Source organism: Colossoma macropomum, unplaced genomic scaffold (assembly GCF_904425465.1).
Source record: "Colossoma macropomum unplaced genomic scaffold, Colossoma_macropomum, whole genome shotgun sequence".
Lineage (NCBI taxonomy): Eukaryota > Metazoa > Chordata > Actinopteri > Characiformes > Serrasalmidae > Colossoma > Colossoma macropomum.
This window is the reverse complement of record NW_023494794.1, coordinates 26,239,082-26,255,345: the sequence shown is the minus strand read 5'-3', so window position 1 is coordinate 26,255,345 and position 16,264 is coordinate 26,239,082. Positions and strand designations below refer to the sequence as shown.

The window sequence follows — 16,264 nt, the reverse complement described above, 5'->3', positions numbered from 1 at the left end:
CTGGTTTTGGAGTGTGCCTTTATACCCATTTCTTTCTGTCATGTTCTTTTGCTTTGTTTTGTTTTGTCCTTCTGTTTCTCGGGCAGCGGTCCTTGAAGTCACAGGCCGGAAGACGACATCCAGCTAACGTGAAGGGTAATGAGCTTTCTGATGGTTTTGGTTTGAATATACGAGCTCCTTCTGCAGAGCTGCGCACTCTTTTCTCTCCTATTGGCTGCGATATGGAAGCTCATCATCATCTCAGCAGGTAGAGGAGAAAAAACTGACTACATACGGTGTTTTTTCTTTTTCTTGTTTTCTGGCATCAGTATGTCTAAAAATGGACTTAGAATCTCGAAATAATGATTTATTTACTCAAAATACTGATTTAGTGTCTCATAAAAATGAATTATTTTCTCAAAATAATGATTTAGTATCTCATAAGAATAACGTATTTTCTCAAATATGTACTTATCTGAAAATAATTACTTTTTTCTCAAAATATTGATTTAGCATCTTGAAATAATGACTTATTTTTCTCAAAATATTGACAGTACAGAATTATTTTGAGATACTATCTTATTATAATCACTTTATTCTCAAAATGTTCACTTAATGGCTCAAAAATAGTGACTTATGTCAAAAAATGGTTTAGTATCTCATAAGAATAATAGTTTTTCAAATATGTACTTATTATCTGAAAATAATGACGAATATCTCAAAATAATTACTCTTTTTATCAAAATTTTGACTTTGTGTCTCAAAAATAGTGGCTTACTATGTCAAAATAATGGTTTAGTATCTCATAATAATAAATTATTTTCTCAGATATTTACTTCATCTGAAAGTACATCTGAAAATAATGATATTCTCTCAAAATATTAACTTACTACCTCAGAATATTTAATCTTTTTCTCAGAATATTGCCCCAGCTTGTTTTCTTAAAATATAAAATACCGCCGCCTGAAACGTTGAAGAAGAAAAAAACAGGTGATTTTTCTCCTCCATCTGGGAGGAATGAGCTTCCATAAAATGGCAGATTTACTGATTTGTTACTTTTATCACAGCCTAAAACTTTCAGCATTGTGTTTTTGTTTTGGTCCGAATTTAACGGAATATTCCAGTATTTTTCAACCTGATCTCTGTCCGTCACATCCGAAATGAATCGTTAAAACCACGAACAGTCATTTTGAAATGTTTCTGCGAACTAAAGGAAAGAACAGCACAGGTCGTCTACAGAAACACTTACTACAGATGTTTTTGGGCAGACGCTGAATTCTGTATGGATTAATTTGTATTATCTGGTCTTTCAGAGATGAGGCCAGTTTTTCAGAGGGAATATTACGTGGTTGAATGATCATTTTACACTGGTGCAGATTTGGGGGCAGATTTTTGTGTGGCTGTTAAAAACGTATATAGCTGAGCTGCAAACAGAGCTGTCAGATATTAATTATTATATCTGTCACTCACAGTTCAAAACTCTGTTGTTTTGCTTAGTTATAGTCAGTAACGACAAAAGGAAAGTATCACTAATCTGTTTTGCAATCATTGTGTTATTAATGTGTGTTGACAGTTATTAATCTGTCTTCTTAATTCTTAATTTCTTCTTAATTATCACCATATTTATCATTATTGGAGTATTTTGCTTAAGTATTTATACCAAAACGCAGATCAGACTAAGAATTTTAGTGACACAAAGGAAAGAAAGAAGCGCTACAATAACAGGCAACAAAGCTAAATCTATACGCTGGATATGTATGATATTATTTGAATCCCTTTTAATAATATTGTGTGTTTTAATATTGACATACACAGCATATCGACATAACTCTGCACATTGCAAGTAAGATTATTTTAAATCTATTCAATATATCTAATATTTTGAATTTTGAGACAGTTGTAGGAATATTTTTATGATTAACTTATTTCTAGACATTTTTTACTTGTTTCAAGTAAATTATTTCACTATATTGGCAGATGATTTTGCTTGTTTTTAGAAATACGCTCGAAAAAGAGCTAAATTATCTGCTCACATAGTGAGATAATCTTACTTGATAAAAATCACCCAAGTTAAAAATGTCTAGAAGTTAATCATAAAAAGTTACTATAACTATCACAAAACTTGAAATATTCCATATATTGTATAGAGGTAACAGCATTTTAATTGACAAGATACTATTCTTTGCAGGGTAACTGCAAGTAAAAGACATTTTTTACATATTTCAAGTAAATTATCTCACTATATTGGCAGATAATTTTGCTTGATAAAATTACTTGAGTAAAAATGTCTACAAGTTAAATAATAATACAAATTTTCCCATAACTGTCTCAAAATCTGAAATATTAGATATACTGAATAGATGTAAGATCATTTTAATTGACAAGATACTATTCTTTACAGCACAACTGCAAGTAAAAATATTTTAAATCTATTTAATATATCTAATATTTTAAGTTTTGAGACAGTTGTAGGAATATTACACGATTATATAATTTATTTCTAGACATTTTTTACTTGTTTTAAGTAAATTATTTCACTATATTGGCAAATAATTTTGCTTATTTTTAGAAATATGCTTGAAAAAGAGCGAAATTATCTGCTCATGTAGTGAAATAATTTTACTTGATAAAATTACTCAAGTAAAATGTCTGAGTTAATCATAAAAATATTCCCATAACCGTCTCAAAAATTGAAATATTAGATATATCGTATAGATGTAACAGCATTTTAATTGACAAGATACCATTCTTTGCAGTGTAACTGCAAGTAAAATTATTGTTCAATATATCTAATATTTCACATGTTTAGATAGTTGTAGGAATATTACGATTAAATAACATTTCTAGACATTTTTTACCCATTTCAAGTAAATTATCTCACTATATTGGCTGATAATTTGACTTGTTTTTAGAAATAATCTTGAAAAAGAGCTAAATTATTTGCTCATGTAGTGACATAATTTTAATTGGATAAAATCACTTAAGTTAAAAATGTCTAGAAGTGAAATAATCATAAAAATATTCCTATAACTGTCATTTTAATTGATGAGATAGCACTCTTTGCAGTGTAACTGTAAACGTAACTTGTTTACCCAAATTCAATGTGTATGCAAGCATTAGCCTCGCATTGGTCCCCCCAACTGGTCAGACAAAATTACTTATATGCTTAGTTTTTGGAACTCAGCAGCTGCCCAATGGCTTCTATTATAGGTGTTTTGATTCAGTGGATTTTAGCTCTTATCTTAAGTGCAGTGACCTCGATCTCGACCACTGACTGTGGTGATTAACGATACGGTCCAGGTGCAGCAGACAGAGATTAGGTTGAAAAATGCTGGACTGTTCCTTTAAATTCATTTGTCTTTGAACTGCAAAGCAAGGCAAGCACAGATATTAGGCTTAAAGGTTTGTCTTCCAGCCTTGCTGACTTTGGGGACAGCTCATTTCTTATCAGCAGACTTCTCGTTTGTTTTCGATGTTTACGCTTCTCTCTCTTTCTCCCTCCCTTTCTTCTTCCTTTCGTCGCTCAGCCGGCCAAACAAGGGCAGCCCTTCACGCCCTGAAAGCCCTCTTCCTCCATCCGAATCCTAACCGCCCCAATCCCTCCTTCCCATCTCCTCCTTCTTCTCTTTCTATGACTTTACTCTTGGACTCCCTCCATGTTCAGCAGCAAGCGAACCTAAACCAAACCCCACCAGCACAGCCGACGGGACAGTGGGGAGGCGGGGAGAGTAAGAGAGAGAGATGGACACCCCTCCTGTATCTTCTCCTCTCTTCTGGACCTACTGAAGGAGAGATGGTTTCAACTTCTCCCTTGATGAGGAGGAGAAGGAAGACCACCAGTGCACAGTGGGAGATGTGTTTGTTGTGTTCGTCTCTGTCCTAAACCCAAACTGCTGTAATGTGTGTCACCAACTTCTGGACAGTGTAGATGTTTAATCCTCTGGTAGAATAGACTGAGTGATGCAACTGAACCTCTGTAGCTCTGAATTTTCTCAAATATTCATAAATTCATGTTCATCTTCAGCACCAGTTAAAGGAATACTTCAGCGTTTTTCTACCACAGACAATAGTTTTGATGTTCCTCTATTCCAGGGGTCGGCAACATGGAGCTCCGGAGCGGCACGGGGCTCTTTTACTGCCCTGTTGTGGCTCCACAGCAGAATCAGATCTGTAGGTAATAATAAAATAATCCTCCTTTACAGTAAAATAAAGCTCTGCTGATCGTTCAACACAGTTTAACAGTAAATGGTCTTAAACACTGGAGTTAATATAGCCTATAGCCTATTCGCCCTTTAACCCTGAAGGTTGGCGTGCATACTGCTGGTCACCATAGCAACACATACGACAATCTCGCCTAGCTAGTAGCTAACGAAACGGCAAAGAGAAAGATTTAAGACAAACATCGATAATTTGGAGACGAGTGGACTTTAATAATCACTCCTGCTGGTTTCCTCATATGTTTAATCTGCAACGAGAAACTCAAACACTAAAAAATTACGAAGCTGAAGTTGCTTCTCATTCGCCAGCTTCTAGTTCGAATTATCCCGTTCCACCTTAAATGGTGCCGCAGTTACATTCCGGCTTCTCAGGCACCATTTAAGGTGGAATGGAAAAATTCAAACAAGAAGCTGGAGAATGAGAAGCGACTTCAGCTTTGTAAACAGTTGAACGTTGAGAGACATTTTACAAGAAGCTGTTCTACTTCTGTGGAAAAGTTTCCTGCCGGAGATGCGAGAAAAGCGGCTATAGCTGAGCTAAAGCTTAAAGCAGAGCAAAGCAAGTCTGTGTTTTTGTTTATATTATATTTTCAGCCTATACTAGAATATCAGCGCATACTGAGACACATTTACAGCCACGACGGTAAAATGGACATAAAATCTTGTGGCTCCCAAAGTGGTATGATTTTTATTGAAAGGACAAAATGGCTCTTCTTAATATTTGTGTTGCCGACCCCTGATCTATACTCAAAACCCATAATAATAGAAGCCAATGTGCACTGACCGGCCACTTTATTAAGTACACATTCTTGTTTTCACACTCATTGTCCATTTTATCAGCTCCACTTACTATATAGGTGCACTTTGTAGTTCTACAGTTACAGACTGTAGTCCATCTGTTTCTCTGCATACTTTGTTAGCCCCCTTTTACCCTGTTCTTCAGTGGTCAGGACCCCCATGGACCCTCACAGAGCAGGTAGTATTTGGGTGGTGGATCATTCTGAGCACTGAAATAAAAGCAGGCATTCTCTGGCCCGCGGATTTGTTGAGATTTTTTAACATGGCCCTGTTACTGGTTGAGTTTGACACCCCTGGCCGAGAGGATGACCAAAACAAACTGTGCAGCAGCAGATGAGCTAAGGTCTCTGACTTTACATCTACAAGGTGGACCAACAAGGTAGGAGTGTCTAATAGTGTGGACAGTGAGTCCTGTAAGGATTTTAGCATCACAAGGCGAAACGCTATTGTTAGTTTAGCGTATTTTTCGTTGTTGCCGGAACAAAACCTCGTATCTCCATTTTTGTGGTTTTTAAGTTTTTGACATATTTTGAAAATACCTGTGGCTCTTTACATTGTATGTAAATTTCATGAAGAATGGACCAAAAGAAACAGCCAAGAATAACTTAGAAAAAAGTCTGGTTCCACTGACTTTCATTAAAAGTAAAGTAGGTTTTTTCCTTCTCCTGTAAAGTTACCATTCTGGAGATACGAGGTTTTCTTTCGACAACAGCGTTTCATTGTAATCAGCTGTACGCTACAGAAGGACAATGCTGAAGTATTCCTTAAGCAGCCATCTCTTCTTGCCTGAACGTCCTTGACCCATTGGTGGAGCTTTTAGCTATGAATGTGCGTTTACCCTTTGGACACGTCTCCACCTTTCCACGTAGCAACAACAGTATCTTTAGCGAGGCGGGATCTATATAGAAAGTGCAATATGTCCAGAGGTCAGGCCTTTTATGGGCTGGCCACCTTTCACGCCATTTAACCCCCTGTAGACCTGAAGTTTGTGAAGGTGAGCGTACGTCTAGTTTATGTGGCTCTTTCTCAATCCGGATCATCTAACTTAGTTCTGACTGTGCAAACAAAGCTGAAGACTGTTGAAAGTCATGTTAGCCATCTCCCCACATTAGACTCGTTTCTTTTGCGTCGAAATCAGACTCGAGATGAGGTCATTAGCGTCCATCATGGATGCTTAACTTAGTCCAGTCTAAATAGTGACGTTTATGCAAACTCGTCTCAAACCTTATTTTGCCTGTTTGTAATTTATGGTGAACTTCAGGTTTTTATGGAAGCCCTTTTCCACCACTCAAAAACACTTCATAACAATGAGAAGGTTTCTCTTAATTATGGATTACTATCTCATAAATATTACCTAGCATCTCATAATGAGAGCATTATCTCATAGTTATGAGATGCTAAATAATTGAGATACTAGGTCATAATTGTGATGTAGAATCTTATAATTATGACAGTATCTCAATGATGTATGCTATAATAAGTCATTATGAGGTATTAATTCATAGGTGAGTATCTCAGTTATGACTTTCTATCTCGTAATTATGTAAGTCAATTATGAGACAGGATCTCACTGAGATAGCAAGTCATCACTTTGAGATTGTAAGTCATAATTAGGAGAAAGGATATTATGTATCCCATTATTGTGAGATAGCAAGTCAAAATTGAGATACTAAGTAGCAATTATGAGATAGACATTTATGAGATGGTACCTCATTATTATGAGATGCTAAGTCAAATTATGAGATGCCAAGTCATTATTATGGGAAACTTTTCATTTTTATGACTTTGAAATTGTAAGTCATAATTAGGAGAAAGGATATTGTTATGACATCACAATTATGAATATGTATCCCATTATTGTGAGATAGCAAGTCAAAATTGAGATACTAAGTAGTAATTATGAGATAGATATTTATGAGTTGGTACCTCATTATTATGAGAGGCTAAGTCAAATCATTACATGCCAAGTCATTATTATGGGAACCTTTTCATTTTTATGACTTTCTTAACAGCTATTTTTTTCCTAGTGGCAGAAATGGGCATTCGTTGGTTTTAACAAATGGGTTTATAAATTAATATATAAATATATACATATATATATATCACTTTTGGTCTATGCATAGAGATCATGATCGTTTGGTCCAACGTTATCAGCTCTGTTCATAAGAAAAACAATGAAAGCCCTTGATAAAAAGAGTGGGCCGTGCGTTTGTTTGTTTTGTTTGTTGTTGTAGTAATAAGCCTGTTTGTACTCGTACCTGTTGGGCATGCCAACACAACCCTCAGTGGGTACCACTGTGCCGTACCAAGGCAATAGTAACGGTAACGTTTTCCAAATTGTCCTCATTTCTTTCCGCCCCAAACGCAGCACCTTTCACCCTTCCCTCCAAACCGAATCTCTCAGAGTCTTAGTAAAGAATATATTATTTCAGAGTAAATAGTTTATCATGGACATATCTTAAGTGTTACGTATCTTCGTGGTGCATTTATGGAAATCGTGCTTCCACTGTTTAGAGACTAGTGTAGTCCACATGTATGATGACTGAATATTAAATTATTATGGGTGAATATTAATTAAGCATCTGAAAAAAGGGGAGAAAATATGAATGGGAGGGGAAACAGGACCTCTGTTGCTGAAATGTACGTATTCACAGAGATTGTGATTATGTAGCATGTGCAAGAAAGACGCCAATGTGTGCTTTTGTCCTGTAACTTCTACTGTCGGGTGAATGATTCGGTCCAGCAGGACCTGCTTTTACTTCAAGACAATAAAATTCAGTGTAACAAAACCTCACTGCTGTGGTTCATCACTGTCGTGATTGTTGTTGTTACTATTATTATTATTATTATTATTAATATTAATAGTAAAAGTAATATTATTGTTAAAATAAAAAGAATAACCATAATTTAAAACAATCAAAATAAACACTTAAAACACATAATCGGTGTATGGTACATACATACATATACACACATACATATATACACACACAGACACACACACATATATCACCGTTGTTGGAAGAAAACCTCGTATCTCCAAAATATTAACTTTACAGGAGAAGGAAAAAACATACTTTACTTTTAATGGAAGTCAATGGAACCAGACTTGCTTCCAAGTAATTCTGAGCCGTTTCTTTTGGTTCTTTAAGAAAGATAAAGATCTTTATATATATATATATATATATATATATATATATATATATATATATATATATATATATATATAGAGAGAGAGAGAGAGAGAGAGAGAGAGAGAGAGAGAGAGAGAGACACTATGTCAAGACATAAAGCAACAGTAAAAGCATGGAAAGTCCCTATTTGAATGTTCAGCTCTATTTCAAATGGTACTATTATTATTACTATTAACACTTAATAATTGGATACTTATAATTACTTCTAATATGATTTATTACTATTTGTAAAATAAAGAGAACAATTTCAGGGTTTATTTTTATTTTATCGCCAACATAAAAACCAATTCTACATCTTTTCTTCAGTTACCAAGAGGAAAACTCTTTAGCCAAGTTAGCAATAACAATCCTGATCCACACATATTGCAACTCTTTTGCAGTCGTATGCAAAAGTTTGAACACCCCTAGTCAAAGTATTTGACCCCTAGTCAAAGTATTTTTCTATGAATGTCACCTTTGTAAGCATCTATAAACACATTAATAACATGTTATAATGCATTCATAAGGCATTATAAACATAGCTATAAATATTTATAAAAATGCATTATAGCCATGTTTATTAATGCATTATGAATTGTTAACATAATACATTATAAGTACTGATCATAACAAATTATAAAAGCTCATAAGTCGCATTTGTCCGCTCTAAGTAAAGTGAAGCATACTGTACTAAAGCCTCCTCCAGTGTTAAGAGTGAGGCTTCAAGTTGAAGTATTTACTGAAGGATTTACTGAAACAGTAAAACATTCACAGTAAAGCACATTACAGGCTTCAAATGTCAGAGTTTAAACTAGTGCTCTATCAGTGTTTTACCCAATGTGGGAAAGGTAATGTACACCACCGTTAGCTTGGTATTTGTCTTTACTTTACGCTCTCCAAGCTGGGACTGACGTCTTTGGCACTGACATTATAACATGTTATCAACACTATTTATAATGCATTATATTAACAATTCATAATGTATAATAAACATGGCTATAAAGTGTAATTCAGTGTAATTCTTTTTTAAAAATATTTATAACCATGTTTATAATGCCTTATGAACACATTATAACATGTTATAAATGTGTTTATAGATGCTTACAAATGTGACATTCAGAGAAAGTGTTACCAGTATTTTGTTGATTTTTCCAAGTGGACACATCGTCAGCAGAGAACACACTTAAATATGAGGTTTATCTGCACATTTTAGTGCACATTTTGTATTTTTTGCTGAGTTTAACCTACTGGAAAATAAGAAAATGTGTCAAATTTAGTAAATAAACAGTAACTGTGTGTTGAATTGCATGTGCAGAAGTGTGTTAAAATCTCTGTGGAACGTGTTAAATTTTCACTTAGAAATGGAAAAAAAACCCATTTGACCCAAACTTGATTTAGAATAAACACAAAAAAGTGCACAGGAATAAAAACAGCTCTTATTTTGCTCAGGTTTATTTAGGAGGAAACCATCAGAGCAGGGGGATCACATCAGAAATACTTCTGCTGAAACGACCTCTGTTGGTCTGGATTATTCCTTCATTGTGTTGCTATTGAATTAAAACTGATTAGTGTGAGTATTTATTCCAAATAAATAGAATTTCATATTTCATTCACCTTTTGAATTGTATTAAATCACAGACACCTCTCAGCCACCCGCTTCCAGTTTTCAATCATCTCTTCAGTTATTCGTCTTTATTCTACAGTAGGCAAAGGGTAGTAGTATTAATTTATATCCATCTCCCGCAAACCAGTTCAAATGAATATACAGTATGTTACAGAGTTACACTATTTACAGATCTGTTACAAGCAGAACAACTTTTTCTCTTTCTCATTTCTTTGTGTAGTATTTGTCATTTTTTTGAGAAGTAAAAAAAGAAACAAGCTTTGCTTTAAACCCTCCGGAGACAAGAAAGTTTAAAAGAATCAAGTTAAATAGTTGCCAAGACAACCAAAGGAAAAGAAAAGATACACCGAGACCCCAGAAATAAACCTTTCCATCTTCTACACGTTCACTTCGGACTCACTCCAGGGGTCTGCTGATAAAAGTGCTCGGTTTTAGCGCAAGTCCAGCCAGACGTGGACGAACTTTAGACCAGACTCAGTATTCAGATTTCCACTGAGGTCATTTCTTATCCAAGCCCATTCACAAGCGCAACACGTTCCAGTTAGAATGACTCATACAACCTTATTGGGTTTCCTTCCAAGCTCCGCCCACAAATGCACTCTTTTGCTAGGCTGAACGAGCTTCACAGAATATTTGCAAAAATTTAACTCAACCTATAGAGAAACTGTAGCCAAACGGCTCAGCTTCGCTCAGAATATGGTATATTTAGAGTGCTACTCTTGTACAGCCTGAAAGACTTGACTGCTCACTGCTCGACTGTCGTTTCTCAAATACGATCATGTTCAAATTTCATCTTTGGGTTCTCACAGCCATAAATTATACCTGCTTTAGTTTTACTTATTCTACTGAGGAGTTTTAGGGCCACTGTTAAAAAAATTAAAATAGTAGACTTTGAGAATAAAGTCGTAGAGTTATGACATTAAGGTGGGATATTACCAGGAAAAGTCGGAATATTGTGGCCAAAGGTTTGCAAAAGGAAGGCAGCACCTCCTCCTATTAAAATGAGGGGCGCTGAGGAGTTGATGGAGTTATACTTTATCAATTTCACCCATAAAGAAATACTCAGCCTCTCAGTCTCCTGGCACATCAGCACCAGAGTGTTATTAGTATAAGAAGCGGCTGTGCAAGAAACTGTGTTTTAGAATAAAGAACCAGACGGACTTTGAGAAAATTGTCTGTTTTGTTGAAGGAGAACTCTCAGGCAGTGTTCGTTTACACGGCTACTGGTAGTTCGCCTTGTAGACAGCCGTGCTATTTGAAGAGGGCATGCAGTTTAACAGGAGACAATGAGAATGATAATCAAAATGATCCTGAAGCAGCAGAACTCCGGCACACGCACTGTCTTTATCGCCACCAGTACGACATCCGAGGCTCCAACGTGTTTTGGCAGCCCCCCTACAATTAACCCACTTTATCCTCAAAATATTGTGAGTTTATTCTTGTAACTTGACGACTTTATTCTCAAAATATTACAACTTTATTCAAAGTCTATTATTTTTACTTATTTTGTTTTACAGTGGCCTTAAAACGCCGTCGTATTATTCTTCTTCTCTACTTTCACTACCATAAAACAATGTGGCCTACACTTTTAATCTGGCCCTCTGGAGCCACCTACTCATGTTAGTTTAATGCAGCCAAAAGGATGTTAATATTTAACTTGGCCCAAATTTTAAAGGCTGTTTTTAAGCTATGTATATAATTTGGTCCATGTGCAGAAATTTGAAGATGAAACAGGTGAAGTCCAACATCTCACTATATCAACACCGCACAGAGTTGTAGAACAGAGCATTATGGAAAGTTTATACAGCCTAAAAAATGTTTTTAATATTGTTCAAATGTACTGCTTAATGAAGAAAGCTGATTATTTTATTATATCAGTGAGTGTGTTAACATGCACTCAATAATCCGATCATAATCGGATTTCTGCAGTTACCTGATATTCAAATGGTCATGTATATGGCATACTCCGATCTAGAAATCAGATTAGGAAATCTGATAAAGAGAGCTGGGTTTTAGCTCAATAATCTGATTTCTCAGTGCAGGTGAACTCTTACTCTGATTTCCTTCAGATTTCTCAGTCTGAGCACGTGCAAAAACAGACAGCAGTACCGGAAAATAAGTAAGCAGTGTTGCTGCAAGACACAGCAAAACACTTTTGGAGAGACAGTGAAACCAAATACATTCTGGCCAAATGAAGGATTTAAATATTCTTCATCTTCTAGATGATGTTTGTTTATATTTTCTGGTAAATTGGCGTGATGTTTAAAAAAAAAAGCCACGGCATGAAGTTTGATTTTACGTCACGTCTACTTCTCTGAGTTTATTGGCTGGTTGCAAAGCAGAAATCCAATTACTGTCCGACTCATGTAGACCTGGAGTTTCCCCATTATCTGATTACTTAAGGGCATGTAAATACGCTGATCAGATTACTGACAATATCTGATTTTCTGCAGTTATCGGACTATTAACTGCATGTAAACTCACTCACTGTTATTTTATTCTATTATTGTTGCTATGTACTAACTTAACCAGCAAACATGCGATTTTTCGTCACCACTCTGGGTAACAAGTCAGTTTCGGACAGACTTTTATTGAGCATGAGCCACTTTTGGACTTGGGTCAGTCAAGTTTGCGCAAAATGTTTTTCAGCATCGGATTTGATTCTGAACTTGATGACTATGGAATTTTTGGGCCAAAAATGTTAACACACAGAATAGAGCAGGAGCTTGTTGTCATGTAAATAAGCCAACATTGGCACGACGGCGATCTGCTGTTGTTGTTTCCAACCAAAATTCATGAGGCTGAAAAAAAGGACTTCTGCTAAGTTTGTCCAACCCAGCTACAGCAGCTAGGTAGGAAAGCATCTTGTGGGCAGGGCATGGAGAGCTCAATTCCAGCTGCTCTCCTCTTCCAACTTATATGAGTACTAATAATAAATGTTATTCAGTGAGGACATGTGTAATATCAAATCACCACAATTTAAAGCCATCAATACTTGCACGCGCCTGCTAACAACTGGAACTTTGCTCACCTCTGCATTGAAGGGTTTTTTGCCTTTTTTGGGCTCGTGCTTTGCCCAAGTAGCTGGAGCTGTTATCAAATAATTAACTTGTAGTATATATACAACTTTTACAGCCTTGTGCATTCATCACTTACAACTGCTCTACTCCCTACAAAGCCAAACTCTCAGCCAATCTGGATCTAATCGAAACATGGCATCGTTGGCATCATAGAGTTCATCACTAATAAAACACAATTTCTATGTATAAAAAAAGCAGCCATTCTCTAGAGTCACTGTATTCTTCTAAGGGATTAGGAATGGGAAAACTCCACTATACTTCACAGACATAAAGGGCATCTGGGGTAGTTCGTGTTTCTCATTACATCATCTTTGTGTGCAATTTGTCATCTGCATATGACTAAAATGAGGACAGCCGTTTGCAAGGAAATTTATAATGAGAAGCTTTTACTGACTAAAGGTTGACTTAAGTATGCATTTTTGGGACAATAGTAAATGAAGTCACTTCGGTTTAAGGAATACTCCATCGTTTTCTAACCCAATCTCTATGGCTAAGTTCACATTACAAGCCTCGTTGTTCAAATCAGATTTTTTGCTCAAATCCGATCTCTCTGACACGATGGTTCACACTCGTTTAGGTAAGTGATTCAATTAATGTGACGAACCGGCATCCTGAAATGACCCTCATGCGCACTTCCTACTCAGTGACATCACGTGAATGAATCACGTGCATCATCAGCACAAACTAACGAGCAGAACGAGCTTCGCTGAGAAGATAATTAACTCTGATCAGCTCTCAGCTTCATTATTAGAGCGAGACGAAGGAGAAAAAGGTGAGATGAGCTGCTTTTCCACCGATGATAGGCTTTAACTTCTGTTCGACGCTGCTGCCATGGTAACGCTGAATGATGGTCACGCACAGTGGAGAAAAAACACATTAATTCCGATCTGAGCTTCACATTAAGGTCACATGACCACGAATCGGATATGTATCCGATTTAGGACCACATATAAAAGTGGCTCAGGTCAGATTTGACCCTGAAAACATCAGATCTGAGTCACATTAGAGCAAAAAATCAGATTTGGGCCACTTCAACCTGGTAATGTGAACGTAGCCTATGTGCCTTCAGCAGACAACTACAACACATTTCCTTACAGTTGGAAAAGAAGAAACCCACTGACTCAAACGCATAAAAGTCAATGGTAAGTTGCTTAAGCACCTGCACACTGGCTTCTGTTAGGGATGTACCAATATGGGAATTGTGGCCTGATGCCAATACCTGATATTTTAAATGTACATATGTGCATGTTGATAAATAAACATTTATAAAATGCAGAAATTGGGACCAAATCTACCTGGATTAGCCCTATAGAGATATATAACGACTATTTGTATGGAGTTTCAAGTGCAGTCAAAAGAACGAAATGCTGATTTTTAAGCAGAGTAACCATGCAGCGCATACAACCGGTGACTTTAACATCACGTATCACCAACAATTTCCAGCTCTCGTGACTGACAACCAAGCTGGACAATTAACATGTCCAAAACACACATTCTCAGCTTTAAGATGCACAAAAGTGGACATATTTGACTCAGAATCTGTCTACTGTGTAATGTTAGTCCATGTCCTGAATCAGCCCTGATATGCTGTCTGGCATTTTAACAAGGCATAGCTACAGTAACAGTAGCCTCTAGACTTCTTCACATGGTTCAACTTCAGCCCTTTTGTTATTTTAACAAGAAGTGATTTATTTATAGCTGTAAACAAACCAAACCAACCAGTTAGCTTACAAGTTTCTGACCAGAAAGCATGTTTATTTTCTCCGGTCTAAGCAGACAAGGCAGGCAATGAGGTGTTACCACATAACCTGCCATGCTGAACCGGGTGCCGCAGATTCCATTAAGACGATCCTCAGTTTGTCTGCGTGCTGCTTTTTTTTTTGTTGTCATTTTCCTCCACATTTATCCCCCACCCTGAACCCCTCCGTCTCATTCCATGATAGCAGAATCAATCGCTGTGGCTAGGGGGCGCAATAGGACAATGGTACATTACACAAGCCTGAGATCTTCATGCATCACGTATCAAGTATGTTTTGAGTAAAAGGTTTTCTGTTCTTTTCTAACTACAGGGAAATGTGTTGAAATCATTTTTTTGATTATTGATCACATGCTACAGATGCGGCAGACAGACCAGGCTGAAAAACGCTGGCGTATTCCTCTGAGGTTGTTTCTGAAGGCTTTGGATAGTGATGCCGGATGTATGTGGAGTAGTAACTCTAATGCCTGTCCTTTCAGCTAACATTTACTTTTGCCCTCCATTATTCTTTACAACTTGCTAGACACTACAGAGTGTGCGCTTACCCTACAATTTCATGAATCACCCCTTCAAACTCAATGCTCTTTTTTAAATATAAGATTCATACGCTTCATTATCTCCGCATAGATCCGAGATGCTTTTTATAGAGCCCTACAGCTAGATCAAACTTTCCTCATCTCCAGCAAATGTGCACGTTTCAACATTTTCAATATTACCTCAAAAACTTCCTGCTCTTCGAAAAGAGCGAATTTCAACTTCATCTAACAGACACATACCAATCCTAATACTTCAGATACACCAAAAAAGAGCTAGCTGGGAAGTTAAAGGCCCTTTGTTTATACAGAGGGATCTGATTTACATATCCAAGCCAATTAATAACGTTTCCCCAGTGGACAGATGACTGATGTCATGACTTTTCTATTGCACCTATTGTCAAGAGGATGGAAACTGTAGAGAGGAAAGTGCATGTAGGAATAGTAATGACCAGCACAGCACCTAAGCCTCAGGAATATGTATGAAATATTCTTCTTGTATTATGATAATATGCCCACATCAACTAGGGCTAAGAGCATGGGAAGGAACAGAAATAAAGAAGGGTTCATGCCCACCACCAGAACAGAGGAAAAAAGAGGTAAATGAAAAGGAACACACACATACGTACACTCTCACAGTCCAACTCCAGTCACTGCGTGTCTATATTAGTAAAGCTTCCACGACTGGAGAGAAGAAAAGCAGGGAATTTTGGGCCCATCCGAGAGCCAGGGAGAGAAAGAAGAGAGAGAAATGAAGGGAGGTGGGACATGGTGTACTTTAGACCACCATGATTTTGACTTCGTCGTTCTCGTCGGGTCTGTAGAAGAAGGGGATGCAGGGCTTCTCTCCCAGGAAGGAAGCAGGACGGGCCTGAGGGTTTTGGATCTCCTGGAGGAGCTGCATAATCTGCCGGGCTGTGCCGTCCTCCCTGGGTCTCAGCGATGGGCCTACAGGGGGCTCCAATCCCTCAGAGGGGGCCAGGCCCTCCAACTCTGTCCTGGCCTGTGAGTCTGGAGCCAAATCTACAGCTGTGCTCATGTCCATAGAAGCTAGAGAGAGAGAGAGAGTGAGAGAGAGAGAGACATAGTCAAGACAGACGAAAT

The 16,264-nt window shown here is 37.1% G+C and overlaps 1 protein-coding gene across 9 annotated transcripts in view; it reads right to left on the bottom strand.

The window, feature by feature from the left end:
* Positions 1-14,170: 14,170 nt before the first annotated feature.
* The window catches only part of golga2 (golgin A2), a 37,769-nt gene continuing 35,675 nt past the window's right edge, over positions 14,171-16,264 (bottom strand). For all 9 annotated transcript variants that reach the window (XM_036580688.1, XM_036580691.1, XM_036580689.1 and 6 more), the window contains one exon: positions 14,171-16,210. In XM_036580688.1, coding sequence (XP_036436581.1) covers positions 15,939-16,210 — 272 coding nt within the window. In that variant the 3' untranslated portion in view covers positions 14,171-15,938. The remainder of the gene's footprint in view (positions 16,211-16,264) is intronic.